This window comes from Biomphalaria glabrata, chromosome 11, assembly GCF_947242115.1.
Source record: "Biomphalaria glabrata chromosome 11, xgBioGlab47.1, whole genome shotgun sequence".
Classification (NCBI taxonomy): Eukaryota; Metazoa; Mollusca; class Gastropoda; family Planorbidae; genus Biomphalaria; species Biomphalaria glabrata.
This window is the reverse complement of record NC_074721.1, coordinates 36,364,264-36,390,253: the sequence shown is the minus strand read 5'-3', so window position 1 is coordinate 36,390,253 and position 25,990 is coordinate 36,364,264. Positions and strand designations below refer to the sequence as shown.

The 25,990-nt window shown below is 37.7% G+C and overlaps 2 protein-coding genes across 2 annotated transcripts in view; both read right to left on the bottom strand.

Moving 5' to 3' along the window:
• LOC106053110 (macrophage mannose receptor 1-like) overlaps positions 1-11,255 on the bottom strand; it is a 53,096-nt gene extending 41,841 nt beyond the window's left edge. Inside the window, exons 1-8 of the mRNA XM_056004422.1 lie at positions 11,035-11,255; positions 10,086-10,265; positions 9,576-9,727; positions 7,459-7,575; positions 6,407-6,516; positions 4,565-4,704; positions 3,152-3,492; positions 785-897 (exon numbers count right to left, since the gene is read on the bottom strand). Of these exons, the coding sequence (XP_055860397.1) occupies positions 785-897; positions 3,152-3,492; positions 4,565-4,704; positions 6,407-6,516; positions 7,459-7,575; positions 9,576-9,727; positions 10,086-10,265; positions 11,035-11,113 (1,232 nt within the window). The 5' untranslated portion in view covers positions 11,114-11,255. The remainder of the gene's footprint in view (positions 1-784; positions 898-3,151; positions 3,493-4,564; positions 4,705-6,406; positions 6,517-7,458; positions 7,576-9,575; positions 9,728-10,085; positions 10,266-11,034) is intronic.
• A 7,469-nt stretch (positions 11,256-18,724) lies between these two features.
• The window catches only part of LOC106053108 (C-type mannose receptor 2-like), a 41,527-nt gene continuing 34,261 nt past the window's right edge, over positions 18,725-25,990 (bottom strand). Inside the window, exons 22-24 of the mRNA XM_056004421.1 lie at positions 24,053-24,313; positions 21,180-21,356; positions 18,725-19,347 (exon numbers count right to left, since the gene is read on the bottom strand). Coding sequence (XP_055860396.1) covers positions 19,106-19,347; positions 21,180-21,356; positions 24,053-24,313 — 680 coding nt within the window. The 3' untranslated portion in view covers positions 18,725-19,105. The remainder of the gene's footprint in view (positions 19,348-21,179; positions 21,357-24,052; positions 24,314-25,990) is intronic.

The window sequence follows — 25,990 nt, the reverse complement described above, 5'->3', positions numbered from 1 at the left end:
AAGCTAGGCAGCCATTAAAAAAACTACCAAGAGACTTTTTTTTACTGAGGCCCTATGTTTCATGCGGAACGCAAAGGAAAGATGATGATGATGATTCCATCAGTTAAAACATAACATCCTAATTCTGATTTCGAGCTCATTGATTGCGGTTTCGGAAGACTAGAGCTGCGATTCTCAACCATCATGATAAAGATATTTATTAAATTGATATTCATTGACGTCGTGTGATATGCGCTCCGGACTGCCTCACTATGGTCCCAGAATTGAACCGGAAACCCTGCTCATCCCGCATCTCATGCCATCAGGCGAAATCTTTCAGCTACGATGTAAAAGTCCCCATGTCTGTCTTAGTGTCTTATATATTAAAGTCAAGGAACTTCTTCTTCTTGAAACATTCAGGTAGAGTTGAGACTTCGGCTTTTGGAACTCTAGCCTAGCAAAAGTGAACAAGAGCTCCCTCTCACCGGCCTCTCACAGGCGGGGAGGGGGGAGGCCGCTTACACCGGGGGCCCAGCCATCTTCCTTTTCTATACCAGGCTTACCGTGCAGAACACGCCATTTATGTAACGACCACTTGATGATGTTGTGGGAACTTCTTTTTACAACTCCGCACAGTGCAATGAGGATGCTCTCGCACCCCCCTAAGCACCCCCTTTGGAGTCTTGTTTTGCTACCCTTTAGCCTTAATCGTTTCCTTCTACGATCGTTTTCACCCTTGCGCCACAAGGAAAGCATGAATAAACTGTGCAAGATTTAGAAGAGTTGACACTGGATTTGAACTTACCGTATGAAGGTAATATACTCATTTTGCACTTCGCTATGAATGCTGGGTAAGTCTGCACCTAAACTCTCACAGTGATGTCTTGCTACATGCCAACTTTCCGCCTCAGAGATAACCTTTAGGAGGATAATAGTTAGAAATATTCACTTTTTACTGGAGTAACACTATTAGTAAAATAACTAAATGAATAGACTCTCTTTAGAATAAAAAGACTAAAATGTAAATTGGCGAGAATACACAAAATGCTGAGTCATTATTTATAAGTACAAAAGCAAAACCTAATAAAAAAAAATCAGATAAACACAAAAATTTCATATGCTAGTGACGACACTTAAAATCGTTTTTTTTTTTTTCCAGTTCCATTACAGCGTTGATTAGGTAGCCTTGATTAGCCAGACACACCAACGACTTAGCAGAGTCTCTGATTAACATGTGAGACTAGACTAATACATGGATAGGCGTAGGACGTAATTATGACTAGACTAATACATGGATAGGCGTAGGACGTAATTATGACTAGACTAATACATGGATAGGCGTAGGACGTAATTATGACTAGACTAATACATGGATAGGCGTAGGACGTAATTATGACTAGACTAATACATGGATAGGCGTAGGACGTAATTATGACTAGACTAATACATGGATAGGCGTAGGACGTAATTATGACTAGACTAATACATGGATAGGCGTAGGACGTAATTATGACTAGACTAATACATGGATAGGCGTAGGATGCGATTTTGACTACACTTATACATGGATAGGCGTAGGACGCAATTGTGACTAGACTGATACATGGATAGGCGTAGGACGTACTTATGACTACACTAATACATGGATAGGCGTAGGATGCGATTTTGACTACACTTATACATGGATAGGCGTAGGATGCGATTTTGACTACACTTATACATGGATAGGCGTAGGATGCGATTTTGACTACACTTATACATGGATAGGCGTAGGATGCGATTTTGACTACACTTATACATGGATAGGCGTAGGATGTAGTAAATAAGTTGAAACTTTGTGCAATCATTCAGTGTTCCTAAGAAAACATGAATAGATCAATAAGTAAACCAATTAATTAGTTAATTAGTGGTAATTAATACATTTTATTTGTTATAAAATAATCGGGGAAAATCTTACAGTATTGAGATACATTGCTGTAAATATACAGTTGTTTCCCTTGTTAAAAATAAAGCTTAATTTTTTTTTAAAAGTATCTTTCGTATTTTGTTTGTCTTTATTTCTACTTTTTTTTTTGACGTTTCTTATTTGTCAAGTGATTTTCACACGCAAGTCCTGTGGAGTATTAAAGTGTTTGGGCGCCTCTGAGTCTACCCAGCTCTAATGGGTACAGAACACTTGGTAAAAAAAAGGGCGGATGGTCGTTGTTCTGAAAACATGACACCCTCGTTAACCGTGGGCCTTAGAAACAGATGACCTATAAAATTGCAAGGTGTAAAATGGGAAATTAAAAAAAAAACAGAATAAAAAGAGGAGACTTTTAACGAGAACAAACATAAACAAAAGTAGCCAGCTAAACAAAAAAAGGAGCTCAGAAACTTGATTCTACAGAGCTGAAAGTGCACATACATTATTCTAAACATTATTAAATGACTCCCTTTTTTAACATTTCCATTTATCGTACATTTATGGATCTACTTTCATGTGGGTCTCCAAAGCTTCAAAACAATTCACATATCCAACATGAATAACATCTTGATAACGTTCTAGAACAGGGGTTCTCAACCTGTGGGTCGCGACCCCCTTGGGGGTCGATTGACCATTTGCCAGGGGTCACTTAAGACTATCGAAACTATGGATTATTTTTGCCTACTCTTCTATAGCTGTATGTGTGTGTGTGTGGGGGGGGGTTGCGGCAGAGTGGAAGATTGTAAAAAGGGGTCGCCGAGATTAAAAGGTTGAGAACCGCTGTTCTAAAAGATATCTAGCCAGATGTAAGCCTGTCACTGACATTCGTCCCCCTTCTGCTCAGCAATGAATACATTTGCACTTAATTAAGACCATTTATTTTAGTTCCTACATTGAACTCTCAAGTTACTACGACATTACACTCTTCTAAAGAACATTGAGGCTGAGGGGTCCAGAGTTCAAATCCTGGTAAAGACTGGGATTTTTTAAATTTCGGAATCTTTGGTCGACTCTAGGTCTACCTAGCTCTTAAGGGTACCTGACTCTAGTTGGGGAAAAGTAAAGGAGGTCGGTCGTTGTTCTTGCCCCATAACACACTCTTTAATAGCGGGCCACACAAACCGATGACTTTCACATCCTCTGCCCTACAGATTGCAAAGTCTGACAAGGGAACTTTTACTTGAATAAAAACGAAGAAGTCATTACCTTAAAGCAGATACCAAGACTTTGAATCCAGTCTGTAGGACAACTAGGTCTGACTCTCGCTTGACGAATCACTAAAGATCTGAGGCGGTCATATCCCGGAGCACTCCCGTCACTCTCCTCTGTGTCAATGAGAATCTCATTTGAAGTGTTGGTCAGTAGAGGGTATAGACCTGACATCCACTGTGTGCTAAGCTCAGAGCGTATGATAGAGGCACCACTCCTTCTTGAAGTTGAAATATCACTAGAAGTGTCCTGTCTGTCCTCACACATAAATGGTAGTGAAGTGTTACAGTCCTGTGTCTCCCACACAAAAGATGTCAAGGCCACACATCCAAGTCTTACTAGATATAGAAATAAATTTTTTTTCTTTCACATAGTAAACACTCTATAATCAAGAATTAACTAAAAAAAATCAAATCTAGGTTTAAAACTTAAAATCAAGTTTTCTCTAGTTTAAGTTAACAGATAAGTTAAGTAATTCTATTTTGTATAGACTATATCACTCTCTTCTCGTTCTCCTTTACATATCCCTTAGTATGTTAAACCGTTGCGGCACCACACATGATTCTCCATTCCTTTCTGACTTTTTCCTTAAGTAATATAAGAATCTCTTCCGGTGACTTGAAATGAACTCCTGCTAACCACTGTCAAAAATCGTAAACTCATCACATTACAAAGTCCTCAGGGCTTCAAAAGATCTTCATTCGAGCAACAAGAGCAGAAATAATAAAGAGGAAGATGGAATCGATGGGAAGACAGGCCTGTATCTAAATGAAATTCTATCTCAGTCACAGAACGGAGAGGAGTGGAGAAAAACGGTTGACAGATCCTGTGTGGTTCCCCAACGCTTCAACGGACTTTGCGGTTGGTAAAAGTATTTTTAGAGAGAGACTTGGTCGTAGATTCGTAGCTGCCATCGCTCCCTCCCTTGCGAGATCTTCCACCACATTATCGCCCCTCACGTCGCAATGTAAGGGCGTCCTTCGCATTAAAACGACAAATGTTATCTACGGCGTCAAGTGCCTCTTCTATCATGGATGACACCCCCCCCCCGTCACACAGGACTAGATGACTGAAGAGGAAGCCAGTTATTAGTACACTTGTTGTCACATTCAACTCTTTGTTTAGCATTCGAGCTTCAATGGCCCCAAATGCTCTTGTCTTCGCTGCCAGTTCGGCTTTTCGGTACATTCGTTGAAGCTGTATGACCAGAGAAAATGTCTGATTGCTGTGTGATTAACTTCTACATGGATTAGCTATTAGGGCCTTATACCCAGACCTAACGGGCCCGTCGTTACCGACCGATGGCAATTGATGATTAGACTTTTATTGTACGTAATTTTAAAAATAATTAATTATCAATTTTTAATTAACAGCAGCTTATTGAATAAAGTTCATTAAAGATTGTCTTACCCATATCTCCTGATATCCATGGATATGGATCTTTTCCTATTCCGCTGTCCCACTGGAGGCTACCATTATAAAATGATAGACCAGTCCATATCGAGATTGAATGAGCTCCTAAAACTGTTTGAATATGCGTAAATGTCTGCCTGTAAGTAAAAAAAAATTTTACGAAATCAGAAAAAACAACTATTTTTTGTATTTATTTAATGTGCCTGGCATTGACTTCTTCCAGAGTAAATTAGAACATAATCTACGGATTATTGAGTATTGAATTTTCTCACCTACAAAGTGCGCAAACGGGCCTTCCCAGCATATTAACAGCTTTCAAGCAATGGCGCCTGCGCTGGCTCGGACATGTTTGCCGGATGAAGGACAATCACATTCCAAAAATTATTCTCTACTGGCATCCAGCTCAAGAAAAACTGGCCGCCCCCACATCCGTTACGTGGATGTGATAAACGAAATTTAAAATCAGTGAAAATTGAATCTGATCATTGGGAAGATATAGCCTTAGACCGCACTTGTTGGAGAGAGACGGTGACCCAGAAAGCTATGGACAGCGAAAAAACATGGGCCTCAGAAGAAAAGCGTGCCATACGAAAAATAGCCGACTCCTCTACCATGCCAACTTGACCTGCACTATATGTGGACGGGATTGTCTCTCCAAAATAGGGCTCCACAACCGTATGAAAAAGTGTTGGAGATGTTCTAGGACTGAAGGAGGCAAGTGATGACAAACTGCGGAACCATCCATAACAGAGCCAAGACCGAAAGTAATACAGCAAGCATTTAAGTGTGTCAGCTCCCCTCCGCAAAGCAGAAAAACTAGAATCGTGTAAACCAGTGATTCCCAAAATACGACCCGCGGGCCAGATTCGGCCCACGACATGGTTTCATTTGGCCCGTTGAAACATCTGCACAAAGTGTAGAAAATCATTTTTTATTAAATAAAAAGTTAGAAAAAATTGTCTTTACCTGCCTTTTTCTCTGATGAATTGGTACCATGGACATTTTAAATTTGTCGGTTTATGAAATTGAAGAGCAGAAGAGACTAAAAGTGGACTCTGAATTTAAAATCTACCAGGAGAAGTGAACGGATCTTAACTTTATTTTGTGGAACATGATAATAAACCAACATATTTCTTGTGTAAAAATAGGCTGCTATAAAGCACAACAACATATAAAACGATTATAAAACATTCTTAGTTTAAGCCATTAATTTAAGATTATGAAACTACGCCTGAAGGATCGATGGGAATATTAGAACTGTGGGCATCTATTAATTACATTAATTAATGGGATATTAAAAGTTCATTTTTTCACGCGTCGGAAACTGCCATTATTTCTCTACTTTAAATGTGAGCAACATTGTAGATAGTTTTGCCAACTACACATTTTCTTGTCTCTTGTTGTTCCGACGTGTTAAAAAAATAAACTCTTAATATCCCATTAATTAATGTAACTACTGGATTCAGAAGCTTATACTAAACTTATTTCAGGTCAATTTCCTTTTGTTTTGTACATTTTCGGTCATGTGGCCCGCGACACGAGTTTCGGAAATTAAAATGGCCCGCAGGTCGAATTAGGTTGGGCATCACTAGTGTAAACTAAAAAAATAAATTAGCAGCCATAGTTTTACTCATGGCTGCATCACAAACATGCAGCAACCCTCCCTAACAGCTTAGAATTAACTTACGTTAGAAGAATAGCAATTATAATATAAAAGCTGAAGAAAGTGATGAAACGGGTGCTGTGACCAGGGGGGTTAATCTAGCATTAAAAGGACATATAGTTTTTCAAGGTCACCAGTACATTTCAATGTCTTTTGCACTTAAATTTTTTCCTCACCTGTCTGTGATAGTCACCAAGCTCTGATTCTGTTCTCTGCACAATCTCTGAGCCTCTTCCCAAGGTATACTCTCTGTGTATAATGTGTAGCAGGTTCTAGAACTTTCTCCCTGTAATACATTTTGTTTTCAAAGATCAGTTTGTTATTACATGGTGAAATGAATAACAAATTCTTGGATTGCACTCTTGAAGTAACTAAAGTTTCCCTTTCAGATCTTGCGATCTATGTGGGAGTTGATGTTAAGGTCATCTGTTTCTATGGCCAATGGTTAACGAGCAGGGTGTCATGTGGCCAGCCAACTAAAGCCAAGTACCCATTAGAGTTGGATTGACTCTGGGGCACCCTAAAAATCTGGAAATGCATTCTTGAAAAGTTTCAGAAAAATATGCCCTATTGGTATTATCTATGAATAAAAGTATAAATCTATTACACACTTTTTTTTTCTTTAAAAATTAGAATACGTAAAGGTTTGATAGTACACTGATTTCAGTTGTATTGTATTTCAAATCGACTGATCATTATGAAAGGTTATCTTTGTTTTTATCCAATAAATGTGCGCGGTAGTCACGTAATTAGCCTAATTATTAAACCTAAAAACTGAAAATGAGTAATACGAGACAACCTTAAAAACAGAGGCGTAGTGAAGGGGTGCAAGCAGGGCACGGTGCCCGGGTGCCACTCTCAGGGGATCGCCACACGCAACGAGGCGCCTAAAAATAAAACATTATTGTAAATCTTTGAAGTTAGGTAACACATTCTAAGGGTATTTGTATTATATTATTCTTAAATTCTTTTTATTTCTTAACTTATTTTTTTTAAGTGATGTTCATGGAAAATGGAAAATGGGGGGGGGGGGTTGCTGGCGCAAATAAAGTTTATTTTCCCCGGGCGCACGTTTCCCTCCCTACGCCTCTGATTTCTTGGTATCCTTGTAGTGGTTTTGCTACCATTTAAATTCCATGGTTAAACATTGATTTGTAAGAAGAAAAAAAAAGAATATTCTACTGTATACATATTGTAAATAGTATGTCTGGGATTTTCATTACCATACCGTACAAGCCACTTTAAACTGAGACTGTGTATCAACTGGTTCATTATTTACATGTCTCTTACAAATGTATCCACTGTCTGAGATATACAGACAGTCTGATGTCTTCCAGTCACCACTCTGTTGAAAGAATATGAAGTGGTTTATGGAAGAGTTTAAATACATGTTTCTAGTTATTTTACATTAGTTTAACCAGATAGATTTATAGCTAGATTGTTATTATTGCTAAGTTTTTTAGCGGCCCCCGAAAGGTGAAAAGACACTATTAGTTTTGTTTGGAATGTCTGTCCGTCTGTCCAGTTTAGATCTCGTAAACTAGAAAAGATAGTGAAAATCTGACAACACAATATTTTAGACCATTCAAAGTGCTGATGCAACGGCTACTTTTTTCTTTTCTGAAGGCAAAAAAAATAATTTTTTAAATCACTTATGCAATTATTTTTTCATACAAATACACCACTTTTAAAACTATTCACTAGTAATAGTAATAACAAACACGAGAAGGATAAGCATGTAACTCAAGGATTTCCTATACATATGCAAATGGTGTTAGATTTTTTGTCAAAAAGAATTTTTTAATACATTTGCATTTCCATGTTATGTAAGTTCTGTTATACTAACTACTACATTTACACACACACAAAGTTTTCTTTTTTTAAGAGAAAAAATCTATTTACTATGCATATAAGTTGGACATAATTTAAAACAACAATCAATAAGTGGCTTTTCATATTATCGCGTGAACTGCAGTGCACTGCAGAGTAAAAAGTACACTTAAATTTGTTTACGGAAATGTTGTTTTTTTGAGGATTTGAGAGATTGACACTTTACAAAACAATTAGGTCAATAAGATAATCATTATAAGACATCAGTTAGGCCAGGTTCACACCTAACTTCACATTCACTTTAAACCAATCCTTTGGTCTGCTGGACCGCTGGGGCACCGCACAAGATCTAACAACCTTCTTTCTCCATTCTTCTTTGTCATTTGTCTTTGATAGAATTTCATTTCGATGTTCTTTTTGAAATTATTGCAACCTGGCTTTTTACCTGCCTGGGTGGACCACTTCGGGGGCCGATTTTGAGTTTGTGTTTCCTCACAAACTGTCTTTGTAACCTTGTTAGCTTTGGTTTTGAAACAATAGAAACGTATAGTTTAAAAATGTTATCTTCTCAGGATAGCCTTGTATCACACTGTTAGAAGCTGTGTAGCCTTGTATCACACTGTTAGAAGCTGTGTAGCCTTGTATCACACTGTTAGAAGCTGTGTAGCCTTGTATCACACTGTTAGAAGCTGTGTAGCCTTGTATCACACTGTTAGAAGCTGTGTAGCCTTGTATCACACTGTTAGAAGCTGTGTAGCCTTGTATCACAATGTTAGAAGCTGTGTAGCCTTGTATCACACTGTTAGAAGCTGTGTAGCCTTGTATCACACTGTTAGAAGCTGTGTAGCCTTGTATCACACTGTTAGAAGCTGTGTAGTCTAGTGTCACACTGTTAGAAGCTGTGTAGCCTAGTATCACACTGTTAGAAGCTGTGTAGCCTAGTATCACACTGTTAGAAGCTGTGTAGCCTAGTATCACACTTTTTGAAGCTGTGTAGCCTAGTATCACACTGTTAGAAGCTGTGTAGCCTAGTATCACACTGTTAGAAGCTGTGTAGCCTAGTATCACACTGTTAGAAGCTGGGTTGATACATATAAGGATTAGGAATGCTCTATACCGAGAAAGTCATGGCTTGAGTTTGTTGTTTTATGTTTCTTAAAGTTGACATTGTATAGATTCTTGAAACCTGCATATTGTTTATACTTTCCTGTCAGTTTGTAATATTGTATGATTTACATGATCTAATTCGTTTCAAAAGGGCTTCAGATATACCTATCAGTAAGGTGTCTCTGTACTCATCTATTGTTTCCATTGCTCGGTTTACCTATAGGCAACATAATAATAAAGCTTATTGCTGGGGGACCCCTACAATATTGTTTTGAAGTAAAAACAATTGAATAAATTAAATATGTTGATTTCAAATAGCTTGGTATTTCAAATAGCTTAGGGCCTTATTAAGTCTAGATCCGGCTCTAATTGTTCATACTTTACAAAAGTAATAAACTAATGTCCTACCTTTTCTTCAATATAAACACAAAGTCCTGAAGACAGTTTCCACAAAGCTTCAGACCAAGCGCTGAAACCCAAAAAGTTTAGAGAAGAGTTATCTGTCCAGTGATTATCTTTCCCTGGCTTTAAACTTTCAAGTCCAATCCAGAATCTGGAGTCTAATTTTTAAAAAATACAATGATAAGATACAAGAAGAATATCGAATTTTTAACTGTATTTCACAATTAAAGCAGACATTTGGCTATAAAGAAAAAAATAATGACTAGCGAATATCGGTCAGACATTAGTGTGATTTCAATGCATTGATTTTTTTTTTAATACAAAGTCCCAAATTGTACATTTAGCAGTTTTGTCCAATGTAACCAATACAAACATTACATTACACAAATTGTGTTATTTTTCTCTAGTCCGAAGACTACGAATAGGGTATTTCGCATGATTTCATGGTAGTTTTAAATATGAAAAGCATCTAAGTTTTTAAAATAAAAAGTACTCAATTAAAAGTATATGTCTTACTTTTTGGAAGTCTGGACAAGATGAATTGGTTTTCTTCTTGGGAGTGGATGCTGGTCAGTTCTGATGACCTCTGTAAACATTTTGACTTCGCCTCTGACCACGTTAAGTTACTTTCAACTAATAGATAACAGTAGTTTTTATACTGAATCCATCCTTGACCACAACTGTCATAGCGTCCAGCTAGAAAATAGTTGAATTAAACAAAAATTCTGATAAGAACTTTTTCAGAAAACCTGGCCAGCGGACTGGGTGTCATGATCGGCCCTTGCATTAAAATGCCATCCTGACAACCTATTCTGCCTTACTATGAGCATCCTATCGTACTTGGCCACATATGTCAAGTTTGAAAACGAATAAAAAACTCAACACTTGCCTCTATAGCGCTTTTTTTTTTTTTTTTTTTTCGAAACTAAATGTCTCGAGTTTAAATCTCAATGAAGCCTGGGCTTTTGAACTTTTGCATTTTCAGGATGCCCATGAGTCTACCAAACTCTAATGGGTACATGGCATACACTGGACAAGTAAAGACGGTTGGTCGTTGTGTTTGACACATGAAAGGGGTGCCATAACAGATGTCCACCATGTATGCTTCCACAGTGGTAAAACGGTCTCAAAAAGAATATTCTGAGTACGAACGAATGTACGAAAGACTAGTAATAACTACTATGTTAGCAGTGGCGTAGCAATGGTGGGGAACGGAGAGGGGGAGGATTTGAAAATCCCCCGAGACCCTACTTGACGGGGGCCCCAATGAGTGTTCAAAATTATTATTTTTTTACATTAAATATTAAATATTACTCCATTTTCTCATGTCATGATGCCGAACGTCAAAATGCTGGGGCCTCTAAAGAGGTCGAGCTCCCCTGGCCCCAAAATGATGGTAAATCCCTAACTACGCTACTGTATGTTAGCCAACCGTTGAACAAATAAATGATCATTCATTACTTACTCGCTCCACTGAAGTGACTACACACTAGTCCTAGAATCACAAGTAGCTGACTATATCTGTGTACAGCGTTCGATTCCATTATAAGTGTTTATAGTATTATGAGCTATTGGCAATTTTGTGTGACCATCTCTGTCTGTTATTCTCACTTCTATATAATGCAGTTTATTGTGTACAGTTTCCTACACCATTGCCCAGAGACTTTTAACCTATTGATAATCTCATTTCATTCCATGAAGTTTGAAGTGTTTTTTTTTTGTTTGTTTTGTTTTGTTTTTTGAGAAAGCGGAAATGTCGACTAGGTTATATTTTTACAATTGCAGGATATCTCCTCCCACGCACATATGCATTGAAAGTATTGAATGAAATATAGACATATTTGATACAGTGCCGGATTTAGGTGTGGGTGGCCAGAGCTGATCCTAACCATTGCGGGGCCCTATGCGAAACTGATTGCGCGGGGCCTAATCTGGGTGGGAATAAGGATAATAAGGGAAATTAAGATTTTTTAATTTTATTCATTCTTTACTAAGAACGAAATTGCGATCAAATTAACTTTACTTTACGGACCTTACAAACTATATCATATTTATATAAAAGTAAATAAAGTATAGTACTTCCGATTAAGGTTAAATTCGCCCGATTATTACATTTTATTACATGAAAGCGGACAATGCCTTTTTTTTCTTTTATCACGCATTGGATTGGCGTTTTCAGCCATGAATGACACCCACTAATGACAATTTTGTCTATTTTTTATGAGATCTTTATGAGTTTTCAGGAGATTTTAATAAAGTCAGGAGATTTCCAGGAATTTTTCGTATATATTTTGCAATTTAATAATTACACCTAGAATTAGCGCGGGGCCTATGAAAGCGCGGGGTCTAATACCAGCCCTGTGGGCGGCCTGGGGTAGGATTTTCGTGAATGTCCTTACAATTTTTGAAAGATTTAATAAAGATCCACTTATGAATGATTACATCTAAAAGCAAGTTATATTTTACAAGGAAGAAATAGAACTCTTGTATATTTAGTTTCACTCTTGTTTTAATAAATACAGAACATTTTATATGCATATTTGAATTTTAAAAAGTGTATACTTTTCAGTGTGTGGAGGAATAGGTCGTGGGTAGAAACAATATCGTAACTCCGGATCAGTATTTATTTATTATGATGATGTCTCAAGCGTAAACTTGATTACGACATTTAAGCCGACGGAAAAACGCATAAAAATAATTTAAAAAAAAAAAAAACAACCTAAAGTTTCTGACCCGTCAAAAATTCGAATTTATTTGTTATCTCTTTTGCAGAGGCCCCTTTCTTGTAGATGCCAGGGTCTATAGCCCCGCCTGAACTCTCTTCGATCCGGCCCTGTATATCTATAACTTTAGTAGCTATGAAAAAATTTAGTTTTTCAGATTTCTTCACATTAAGTTGTGTCTATTAGTCTCTCTGCTTGTGTCTGTCTGTTTGTCCGTCCGTCCGTCCTATTGTGTCTGTCAGTCCATTTGTCAGTCCGTCTCATATACAATTTCGACTTTTTTTCCCCCTTTAAATGACAGCATTAAAATTACCACAATTTATCTTTTTTTTTTATTCCATTACTACTGCTTAACCTATTCTTCTATCTTTGGAAAAAAAAAGGGCAAAGGGATCCTTTTAAATTATAAATCTTTCAGTCCTACCCCTATGCCAAAATCAAAATTAAGTACACAAAAACTAATTTGTAAAACATACTGATAATAGGTAAACAAATTTTAGAAACCCTATAATAATTCTACTTCAATGTAACCATTTGTAAATTTACAAATAACAATCATAAAGGGAAAGGGTATTGAACACGAACTCGAAGGTGGCCACTGGGAGTCCGTTGTTTGTAATGTCACCTAGGAAGTTGTAAGGGGAGATAATACGTGTATTTTACTAGTCTTCTGCACTATTTAATTTCTTCGATATATTTTCAGTGTTTTTGTGTAAACATATGACAAATACGGAGCGCTTGAGACAAAAAAAGGGACTAGGTTTATTTCCTGACGTGTGGTCAGTTTGAACTTACAAACCACTTTTAGCACAAGTGCTTAAACGAAAACAAAAAACTTCACTATACATTGGGGGACTATACAATATTATTTTTAATATTTTCAAAGAGTCACGTCCTGAGAAGTATGCACTTAGCATAGGTCAGTGATTCTCAAACCGGGTTTTGAGATTCACCTTTTTTGTTTTTTAGTCTCATACGCTTATGTCTTTATTTCATTGTAGTTTTTAGACTTGATATTAAATAATGTTACTAAATTTAGGAGACCATTGTTTTTTTTTTTTTTTTTTTTTTTAAACAAATAGAAAATAATCTAAACTAAAAAGTTAGCAAAATGTTCCGCTAAATTCTCCGAAAGTGCAAAGTGTTCCTCAAAAATAATATTTGGGAAACACTGTAATAGTCTAACCCTGTCTGCCTTTAATATGAACAAGTACTATACAAAAATTGTTTTTGTTTTAATTATTACTGACGTCCTTAGTGTTTAATTGTGGTGTGAGTGGAATGTCTAGTCTATGTTATTTATATCTCTTGACATTGTTTTTTTATAAGTATTATACGTATTTTCTATAATTCAAATATATATAAAGAATATGATGAATATAATAATAATAATAATACTAAGGCTTGTCTTCGAGTCCAAATATTTATGAGGAATGCAGTATTTCCAGTGGTTACGCAGCCCCAGCTGTGACCAACATATTTTGCAACATCTAGCGCAGGCATAGCCATTGTCCACCGTTGGTAGATTTAGATTTTATTTTGGTCTAAAATGTGCATCGCGCGGCCTTTGTAAGTGACCTCCAGCTGTCTTGTTCTGAAGCCGACTGCAAGCAGGTGCTCTATTCTATGTTAGCTAAAGCATGTTGGGCCCTAAGCTAATCTTTAAAGTTGGTATGGACAGTAAATACGGACTTTTTATTGTCCAAGAGTTACGCTGGGGAGGGCATGTATCGCCCATGGGGAGGGCACGTATCGCCCATGGGGAGGGCACGTATCGCCCATGGGGAGGGCACGTATCGCCCATGGGGAGGACACGTATCGCCCATGGGGAGGGCACGTATCGCCCATGGGGAGGGCACGTATCGCCCATGGGGAGGACACGTATCGCCCATGGGGAGGGCACGTATCGCCCATGGGGAGGACACGTATCGCCCATGGGGAGGACATGTATCGCCCATGGGGAGGACACGTATCGCCCATGGGGAGGGCACGTATCGCCCATGGGGAGGACACGTATCGCCCATGGGGAGGGCACGTATCGCCCAAGGGGAGGGCACGTATCGCCCATGGGGGACGAACGTATGCCAAAAGCAGTCATTTTTGTTGAGCTAAAAGCTGGTCGTCGTATTAGAGGTACCCTATGGAAATGCTTTAAAGACCAAATTTAGAGCGACAATAGAGCACCTGAATTCAGGCGGCTTCAGAACGAGACAGATTAGCTTAGGGTCCAACTTGCTTTAACTGACATAGAATAGAGCACCTGCTTGCAGTCGGCTTCAGAACGAACACAGTTGGAGGTCACTCACAAAGGCCGAGAGATACACATTCGAGATAAAAAGAAAAACCACTGCCGAGGACAGACGTAGATGGCGTAAAGAGAATCTAGATTGACAACCGGCAGACAATGGTTAAGTCTGCACAGTCACTGGATGTGGCAAAATATTTAGGTCGCAGCTGGGGCTTAGTAGACACGTGCAAAATAACCCACTGCTCTCCCAATTAATCTTTGGACTTCCAAAAAAAAGCCTTATTATTAGAGTTATAACATAGAGAAGTACGAATATTCTTATTTGTTGTTATAATCCTGCCGTGTTCACGACCATTTAAGATTGTGCAGAAGGTGCGCTTTGGCAAATGTGAACAGTGAACGCGCTGTGACGATCACACTTGCCGGGGATTATATTATCCAACTTGATAGCTCAATGAAGTGAAGAAAGAAACATCTCTCTGTATTATCTTCCAAACTTCTTTAATAATACTTCTTCAACTTTCACATCAAATTAACTTTTCAATTCAATAACAACTTGACTTGATGCTTCATAAATAAAACTTAAAGATACATGATACTTCACTTAGTATAACATTGAGCTTCAACTAATAATATTACTTCAACTAATAAAACTTTAATTAATGGACCCGCTAATATTACTCTACCAAACTATTACTAAGCGAGGACAGCGTCTAACTGACTTTCCCCTAATTTATACTTTTTTTATTCGGATGTTCTAGAATCATGGAAACTTCTCAGATAATTATTTTAGTAGCTCTGACCTTCTAGAAGCTGACGTGTGCTATTTTTTTTCCTTAACCCCTTTCTATGATTGGATACCTAAAATTAACTTGTTTACGCTGGACAGCACTGGCTTGACCTCGAGCTTCTAGAAACTGGTCGAAATAGGTCACAGACTCGACTCGTGACAAGCGCTATGTGGTCTGAATTTATGGATGTTTTTGCATGACTATAGGAGATTTAAGAGTGATAACGTCAATTGGTTTCTTAGGCCTATAGAGTACGAATCAGGGGCGGATTGACTATATGGGCATTTGAGAAATGCCCGTGGGACGGTAAACAATTGGGCCGGTAATGCCGCATGAATGACATTAAAATGTTTTAAAATTATATAATATTCTCCTTAAATGCAACACTTTGAGCGTCTCGATTAAAACAAAAATATTTTACACTATAAAGTCTTATTCTAATCTAAAGCAGTCATATATACCCTACATCCGTATATAGGGCTTTTAGTAGATGTCAATTCATTATACATACTAAACGATAAACAAGAAACTTAAGGCCAGTATTTAGTGTGAATATATTAGGATAAATCTATGAGGAGACCAACAACCTTAAAGTCCTATAGAGGACATGTCCAGTCACATACGAATTCTTATTGGTTTGGTGCAGTTGTCACATGACCACGAGTTGGCCCCGCTACGAAGTCCTTCACAAATCCTAAATTATTATCTTGAATACTGTAGACATGTGTTGAATGGAATCAAAACGCAAAAGAATCGAAAAAAATAGTGCAGAACATAAGGAAGATAAAAAGCAACTATTGCTAGAATCGTGTGCAAAAAAAAAATTAAGTAAAATTATGAATGTTTTCTCACAAGCTCTAAGAGATTCACCAACGTTTTAATGACAGCATTTATGAATGAACAGGCTCAACGCCGTAAGACGACAAAGATATAGACATAGATCGAAATTTTATAACATTGCAATATTGATCTAGACATTTAGAAATAAAAAACTACACTTTAAGTCTAGAAATTGAAATTATAGATCTTGATCTAGTCTAAATCATGGCTGCCCGGTCGTGCGGTTTGCGCGCTGGACTGTCGTTCAGATTTATCGATGGTCCAGGGTTCAAACCCTGCCCGCTCCCATCCGCCGTCGTCCTGCGGGAGGTTTGGACTAGGAAGTAAATTATCTTCAACTATGAAGGAACATCCGAAACATGTAAAACATTTTTACAAACAATCATAAATCATTTCAATAATTAATTGTTTTTTATTTTAACCACAACTCGGCTGCGCGTGACACTATCTATACGGCAGATGATGTGAAGGTCATCTGTTTCTTTGGTCAATGGTTAACGAGCAGCACAACGACCAACCGCCTTGACTTACCCCCAACTTAAGTCAGGTACCCGTTACAGTTGGGTGGACTCAGGTACCCGTTACAGTTGGGTGGACTCAGGTACCCGTTACAGTTGGGTGGACTCAGGTACCCGTTACAGTTGGGTGGACTCAGGTACCTGTTACAGTTGGGTGGACTCAGGTACCCGTTACAGTTGGATGGACTCAGGTACCCGTTACAGTTGGATGGACTCAGGTACCCGTTACAGTTGGGTGGACTCAGGGACGCGTTAAAAATCCCGAAATTCAAAATATAATGTACACATTGCCTTTTGGACTGCTGGGTTGAGTATTTGTTTCTTTTCAATCTCTCTCTCTCTCTCTTTTTTTATGAATTTAATTCTAGTTCATCCTGCAGGACATGTATACTTTTTTTTTTAGATGACCTATACATCATCTGCCCTCTATACATCATCTGCCCTCTATATACCATCTGCCCTCTATAATCATCTGTCCTCTATACATCTGCCCTCTATACATCATCTGCCCTCTATACATCATCTGCCCTCTATACATCATCTGCCCCATAGAATGCGTAGATCGTAAGGTCTTAAAAGAGAAACGACATGGGTATAAAACAAAGAAAAAAGATCTTTGTACAGCCTAACAAACAATTCAAGTTTGTTGTATATCTTGGATCTTCAAGTATATAAATAGAACAAACCCAGGTAGATCTGTATAGCTTTATTTTTTATTTTTTTTTCATTTTCACATTTTCAAACATTCAACATTCAAACATACAGCATGGAAAATAGGGCATACCTTTAAACATGTTTGTTCAACGTTTAACAACAGTTCCAATAAAACAACATAAATATTATTAGTTGTAACAACAAAGGTTAATAAGTAATAATAACAGATACCAAAGCAATAGCTGTATCAGTTATAAGTCACCAACTTTTATTTTTGCTAATTATTTGTAATTTAAACATTTGTATAAGTTAAAAGTACCAGGTGACCGAACCTTGCTCGATTGAATGATTTGTGAAAGACATTTACGTAGAGAATTATATATTTAGATACCTTGAAATTTTGGAGAAAAATCGATTAAGTCGTTTTTAAGAAAACATGTAAAATAGAGATATAAATATAAAAAATATATACACACATACATATAAATATTGCAAGCTTAAGAGTATAGGATACACATAAAGGCCTTTTGTGCGTTGCATTATTGTTTTTTTTTAAACAAAGCTTATATCAACTCACTCTGTCTGTCTGTCTGACCAAATGTACGTCTGTCTGTCTGACCAAAAGTTTGTACACGTTATTTCGGATGAAGCTGAAATTTTGCACAATTATTTTTTTACCTCATAACATAAAAATCAGTATAAAAGAAATATAGATATAGGAATCTCCAATTAGTAATTTAACTATTAGTAATAAATTATTTTATTTGGTAACTCATATTAGGGGGAAAAATGGTTAATTTGGTGGTATAAACTGAATTAGTCCCCTTTATTTCAGCTTTTCGTCTGAGGGAACACAAATATAAAATAGAAACAATAGACCAATATACAATCTTCCATGTTCATAGACGCTAGCAGAGTGGTTACTGCGTTGGAATGAGAAGCCTATGAAAGCTTTAGTCCATAAGTTTGAATTTAGGTGGTTCCCTTTAAAAGAAAAAAATAAATAGGGATCATCCAGATACGCCGTTCTTTCTCCTCCCTACCCCTCTCCAACTGGTCCAGACAAGTGATAGGATCATAGCGTAGTGAGAACGATAAGAGCATGAAATTGCGCGAAACAAGATCAATGGCTAAAAAATATTTCTAATCGCACAGATTTTTAAATTAGAGTCTAGATCTATTACAAAATTTAATTACATGACTGATCCAAACTCATTAATACACTTAATATGGGCTATATTTTTTTAAAGTTCTTTTTTTGTATTTTGATGCGTTTTTTTTTATTTTATGTCTTCCTGGCATGTTTTTGTGCACTGTCAGTTATGTTAGCCTTTTGTCACTTTTATGTCACATTGTCATTTTTCTGTCAATTTTATGTCACATCGTCATGTTTGTGTCACGTCTATGTCACATTGTCATGTTTCTGTCACTTCTACGCCACATTGTCATGTTTCTGTCACTTCTATGTCACATTGTCATGCTTCTGTCACTTCTACGCCACATTATCATGTTTCTGTCACTTCTATGTAACATTGTCATGTTTCTGTCACTTCTACGCCACATTGTCATGTTTCTGTCACTTCTATGTCTCATTGTCATGCTTCTGTCACTAACATGTCACATTGTCATGTTTCTGTCACTTCTATGTCTCATTGTCATGCTTCTGTCACTAACATGTCACATTGTCATGTTTCTGTCACTTCTATGTCTCATTGTCATGCTTCTGTCACTAACATGTCACATTGTCATGTTTCTGTCACTTCTATGCCACATTGATAAATTCATCGTTATCGTCGCTACTGACATAAAGTGCATTTTCAAAACCGTTAGGGTGTAGAAGTTGCTGATCACTGGCTGGTCTCCCCTTTCCACGTCTTACAGCGTAAATTGTAGCAAAGGCGACGAGGGTAAAAGCTGACAAAATAACTATCACAATGGCTGCTACACTACCACCACTGATGTTTGAACTTAACTTTTCGCTTCTCGGTGATAGGTTGACATTCTCTGGGAAACAATATTTCAAAATCAAGTAAAAAAAGAGTAAAATACATAGCAGGTTGTCATTAATTAGTAAAAAAAAAAAGTAAAGTTCCCCTTTCAGATCTTGTGATCTATGGGGGGGGGGGGTGATGATGTGAAGGTCATCTGTCTCTGTGTCCCACGGTTAACAAGGGTATCATGTGGTCAGCACAACGACCAACCGACTTTACTTATTCCCTAGGCTGTCATTAATTACTTAGCATTATTTAATGAATGTTTAATAGTAAGTATTTGAATACAAAGGTATAGGTATAAAAAAAAAGTTAATGTTTCTGTGGCCTACAGTTAACGAGGGTGTGTAGTTGTTTGTCATTCAGTGAAATAAAGCGACGTATAAAACTCCACATGAGAGACTCTTTGGATACTATCGCAGAAGTACTTCTGGAACATCCCTACCAACGTGGTTAACATCACCTGGCCCCTTGTTGTTAAAAAGAAATAATAGATCCTCTAAGTATGACCCTTTAACAGAGGAGGTAGAGCTGGTGAACAGCAACCCTCAATACGCTCTTATCAAAACATCTACCGGCCGAGAAGAAACAGTTTCTTTAAGATTGTTGGCGCCCAAAGAAAAAGACTGTTTCACAGAGAATGTGAGACCCCCTGTGATGAGAGACGGTTCCCCCAGGAATGCGACACCCTCAGTTCAAAGCGAAACAGAAAGCAACACAGAGAACTCTTCTCTGAACCCTCCTGTTAACCGAACAACCAAACCACCCCTATCGGGGGAAGTGGACCCGGTTGAAGCTCCTACCATCGAGTCACCAAGTAATGTTGTTAGTACTTATACTGATTGTGCTAATACTGTTGATCCAAACTGCCGATACAACCTAAGAGAACGAAAATCAAGACCCAACTACAGGGTTTAACAGACTGATGTGTTCGATAAACAGTTGCTGTATAATAGACTAATGTGTTTGATAAACACTTTGCTATTAACCAGTATTGCAGATGTGTTTAGATATTTCTATTTATTCATCATTGTATTTTGCTTTGACAATCTGTTGTTGTGTTATATGTATAAAATTTTAACGTGGGGTGAATGTCGTGAATTTGCTTATTTGGATTGTCACCCCTTAGTGTTTGTTACACTTGTTAACCTGTGTACTGACCGTATTTCGTAGTCCGTGTTGTGAACTCTACTATGTGTGTAGTTGTTTGTCATTCAGTGAAATAAATTGTTGTACTTAATAATAACAATACTCCCGAACCAAAGGTCCCAAGTTCGAATCCCGGTGAAGACTGGGATTTTCATTTCGGGATCTTTGGGCGCCTCTGAGACCACCCAGCTCTAATAGGTACCTGACATTAGTTGGGGAAACGTAAAGGCGGTTGGTCGTTGTGCTGGCCACATGACACCCTCGTTAACCGTAGGCCACAGAAACAGATGACCTTTACATCATCTGCCCTAGAGACCACAAGGTCTGAAAGGGAAACTTTACTTTACTTTATTTAACTTTAAACAGTAAATTTAATAATTCTTCTTTAAATAAATCAAACTTTAGATGATCTAGTACAGCGGTTCTCAACCTTTTAAGCTCGGCGACCCCTTTTTACAATTCCCCACTTTGCCGCGACCCCCCCCCCCCTTACACACATATAGCAATAGAAGAATAGACAATAACAATCCATATTTTCGATTGTCTTAAGCGACCCCTGGCAAAAGGTCAATCGACCCCCAACCCACAGGTTGAGAACCCCTGATCTAGTAGTTACAAAAAAAGAAGATTACTACTGTAAGACTTTTAAATGAAGTTATTTAAAAATGTGTCAACCTAATTACACTGAGTACTCACCTGAAACAGATGAGCAGATGTAACCAGGCAACTCCGTCAGACAGTCTACAGGATACCACTCTCCATTGTTGCTGTCTAACACGGCGCACTTTTCATTTTGACGATCTGAGATCTCTGGATAATCTTCAGCCCAGTTAATGTAGGCCATAGCCGAACCGTCAGTCCAATGGAAGGATCCTTTTATGAGAATAATTTATAACAAGCAAAATACAAAAAAGAAAAATACTTACAAAAAACATAACTTATATTAAGTGTATCCATTAGTTTGGATCAGTCATGTAATTAAATTTTTATAAACCTCATAATATAATTGGGACTAATTCAGCTTACTCCACCACTTCAGTCAAGTACTATTTCAGTTGCTTGAAAATGGGATTAATTCAGCTTATACCATCACTTCAAAGAAGTACTATTTCTTTTCCTTGTTTGAGAAACCAAACAAAGTAATTTTTACCAATGGCTTATTAACTAAAAGATTTTTTTTATTGATTCTAGTGTTGTCAGGTACAAGAAATAATTGTGCAAAATTTAAACTTGATCCGAGATAGGGTGTCGAAGTAATATTGTGTACAATTTTTTGACCAGACATACACGCAGACAGACACGCAGACAGACAGAGTGAGTTGATATGACTAATAACTACAATAGGATTAAATTAATGCAACTACTAGATTAGCTAATGTTTCATTTATTTAAAGAAGAATTATTACATTTACTTTTTAGGCTTCTCTTAACCCTTAAAGTGCTGAGCTGTTTTACAATGAGTTCATACAAAATGGAATTACAATTCTGATGTTTAGAGGCTAAACTACCACACGTGTTTTACGGGTTAAAGTCTATCGTAGTGACTTTATTCATTTTTATTTACGAATTCATGAATAATCCTTCTTTTCGCCTATCAATAATCCAAACATCTTATATTTATCTATTCATAAACTTCTGCCCCATTCATGTCTTTAACACTTCTGAGTGACATTGCGTGATCATTTTATTCATATTTGACCCCACACAGACGATAGACTTATACATATGAAATAAATTATTTTGATACTTTGAGCTAGAAGGTGGGCACATACAGATGTAAAAAGGTTTTAGCTCAAGTTTGAGCCTTTATCTGAGGCTTATTTAATAAACAAGTAATATAAAAAAAACAACTTTATTTATAAAACAAATATCTAAGGGAAGAACTCTACATTTATAACTGTAGCTATAACTTATTTATTTTTATTGACATCAAACAAAATAATATGTTACCGATAATTAATTGACTAGTTAATGTTTTAATTGATTCAGAGTTAGTTAGGTACAGTAAATAATTGTTTAAAGTTTCAACTTCATCCTAGAATGGGTGTGAGACATAAAGTGTACATTGAAGGGGACATCCCCCCCCCCCCCCCATATTTGGCCATATCTCTGTAGAATTAATTTCCTTTGTTGATATCAAACAAAACAATTTTTTATAAAAATAAATAATTGACTTATTGATTATGTTTCCTGATCTATGTAATGTATTTACCAATAAATAATTCTGCAAAGCTACAACTTGATCCGAGAAATGGTGAGTAGAAATAAAGTGATGTTAAATCGGTGGAACAGGCAGACTATTAATGTTTTCGCTAGGGAGAGGGGAGGAACTTAAAAGTTAAAGAAGTTATAATTCTAGGTTAGATGTAGATAGTCATCTAGGCCTATCAATTTTAAAAGAGACAGAGTGATGTAGATAGTCATCTAGGCCTATCAATTTTAAAAGAGACAGAGTGATGTAGATAGTCATCTAGGCCTATCAATTTTAAAAGAGACAGAGTGATGTAGATAGTCATCTAGGCCTATCAATTTTAAAAGAGACAGATTGATGTAGATAGTCATCTAGGCCTATCAATTTTAAAAGAGACAGAGTAAAAAAGCTTTGTAAAAAAAAAGCCAATCCTATCTATTTATTTATATATATAATTCTCTACGTCGCCCAACCTTGCAGGACAAGACGCACGCACGCTGACTCTCCAACCCTCGATAAAAAAGTCATGGAAAGATAACTCTTTCATTCCTGCAAGTCGACAGAGAAAAAAAAGAGAGGGGACGGAGAATAAGTAATCTCTGTATATATAATTCTCTGCGTCGCCCAACCACCCATCAAATTTGGACAACTGTGTATGCTACGCCGCGGGTCGGCTCGTTCTACAATGCTGCTAATTTATGAGGTGATTCGTTTAGTTTCCAAATTCATAGTTTTTGACTAACAGTACCTTAATGAGATGAAAGATGAAATGAAAGCCTGGGCATTGTTTATGGTCGGATCGATGTCGCCCACACAGCAGTTCCCCCCCTCTCCGCGCAGCTGATGTGACCAAAGGAACGGAATATCCAATACAGTCTGGTATCAGTAGCGCCGCAGGATCTGCCAGGCTGTAGCACGGTGTGCCACAGTTTACCTATGGGTCACCAGCTCCTGATTTTTCCTCAGGGTTGTCTCCCGAAGCCTTTCCCGTGTTGTTTGGTATAGCCGCAGGGCAGCGGAGGTTTGGATTCAGAGTTTTCCTTCTCCTAGATGGGTAGCCAACCAAGGCTAACGATCCCCTCCTGCCTGAAGCTTGCTGGTTTAGGCGCCAGTTGCTCGCCTTTGCCCCTTCTCCTGTCTGTGGTAACGGTTCCGCCAGGCTCAGTAACTGAGCCACACGTGAAGGCCAGGAGTTGGACTGGTTGTCAGAGGCTATTTGAGAAAACAGTACCTTAATAAGGGGACATAAATCAACTTTATATTAAACGTTAACTAGATTACGACCTGCTCTACAGATCTGGCCAATCATAACAAAAGAAATGTTGTGGCAAACATTGCTCTTAAATTATTTGAAATCTGAAAACATTAAAATTGTTACCATTTTCATAACTTTCTAATCCAATCCAATAATAAAACGTGTCAAATATTTGTTGAGCTTGATTCACGAGAAACTCAGTTTCACTTCTGGAACGGATGCTGACAAGTTGCATGCCAAGTTGTCTACAGATGTAGTCAGCTTCAGGCCAGGAGACTTGATCCTTTTCCATGAGGTAACAGTAATCTCCGTGTTGAACGGACTTGCCATCTTTACACAGAGTTTGGTTGCTAGGTAAAGACACCGTGGCTGTAGGTTCAATTTCTAGAATTCGAAAGAGATGTAACATAAAGCACACGTCGATGTTTATAAATTGATTTTTTTAGTGATAGTGTCACATCCTTGGTGACACCTCATTGTTCACAAAATGAGGACAGTTTACCTGGGTCAAATTAGGTCACACGTTATCAGACTTAGAAAAAGAACATGACCGAGAGACGCTGATTAAAAGCGTAGTTCAAGGCTACAGCAGGGAAATAGAATTAACTCTTTCTCTCCTAACTGACGATACCAGCGTTGATTCCACCAGAACAGCGGTTCTCAACCTTTTATGCTCGGCGACCCCTTTTTTACAATCGTCCAATCTGCCGCGACCCCCCCCCCCAACACACATACAGCAATAGAAGAATAGACAATAACAATCCATATTTTCGATGGTCTTAGGCGACCCCTCGCTAAACGTCAATCGACCCCCAAGGGGGTCGCGATCCACAGGTTGAGAACCCCTGCACCAGAATGTGGTAAATAATTACGGAGAGAAAGAGTTAACATAGTTTAATTAAGAAAAAAACAGAAGAATGAAATGGAATGTACAAGGGTCAAAGGTTAAGGCGCCAAGCTTCAAGATTATTCTAAAGAAAGATATAAAAAGAAGAAGTAGCTGGGGCGAGAGAGAGAGAGAGAGCTAGAAAGTTAAATCTAGAAGTCGCTAGTCTGAAAGAGAATAGTTACTCATTTTATTTGATCAATATTACTGTATCCTGTATCTACTTTATATACGAACAGTACATACATTTGTTATTTGAAGTTTGAATTTAAAAGAAGTAAACTCTAGGGAAAAGTATATCAGCACTGTGTCATTTCATTGTTTCTTAAAGTGTTTCAACTAGAACTACGGCGCCTCCGAATCCGCATGTGTCACGAGTCTCAAAAAGTGAAGCAAACAAAATAAACCCCTGAGAGGTAGATATCAAAAGTATCACTTTCTGAAAGAAACGAAACGAAACTACCAGTAGCACGAGAGGCGGGAAAAAAAATCAAACAGCTAGTCACATTATGAAAGCTCTATGCTACATTTTCACAACACTGTGGGGTGATGTGTGACTGTATAGCAAGAGGGCTTGAGTTCGAATTCCGGGTGTCGCCTTTAAAGCGCTCATCAAACTCTGTTTCAGAGCTCAAGCTCAAGCCGAGTTGTGTTTGTTGTAGGCAGTAAAACAGCACGGAAACGTATAATGTGGCCAGCACAACGGCCAACTGACTTTACTTTTCCCCGACTAATGTCAGGTACCGATTAGAGCTTGGTGGACTCAGAGGCACCCAAGGATCCCAAAATTTAAAATCCCAGTCTTCACCAGGATTCGATCCCAGGATCCCCGCTCAGAAGCCAAGCCCTTTACCACTCAGCCACAGCGCCTCTTAACTAATGAATGATATATTTTTTTAAAAAGGATTTTTTTTTCACGCCCCATTCCCTCCCTTCCCTTTATACCACTCCCCTGGTTAGAGCCAATATATAAATCTACTAGACTTCATAACATTGTAATCATAGCCATTAGACTTAGAGAACGGTGCGAATAATGTGCCTGAACATTAATTTATTAAACTCTTGAATGAATAGGGCATACATGCGGAAATACCCGAAGACATAGATTCGGTTCAATAAAAAAAATCTTCTAGCCAAATTTAGATTATATTTCAAATTATACTTTGTAAACTATA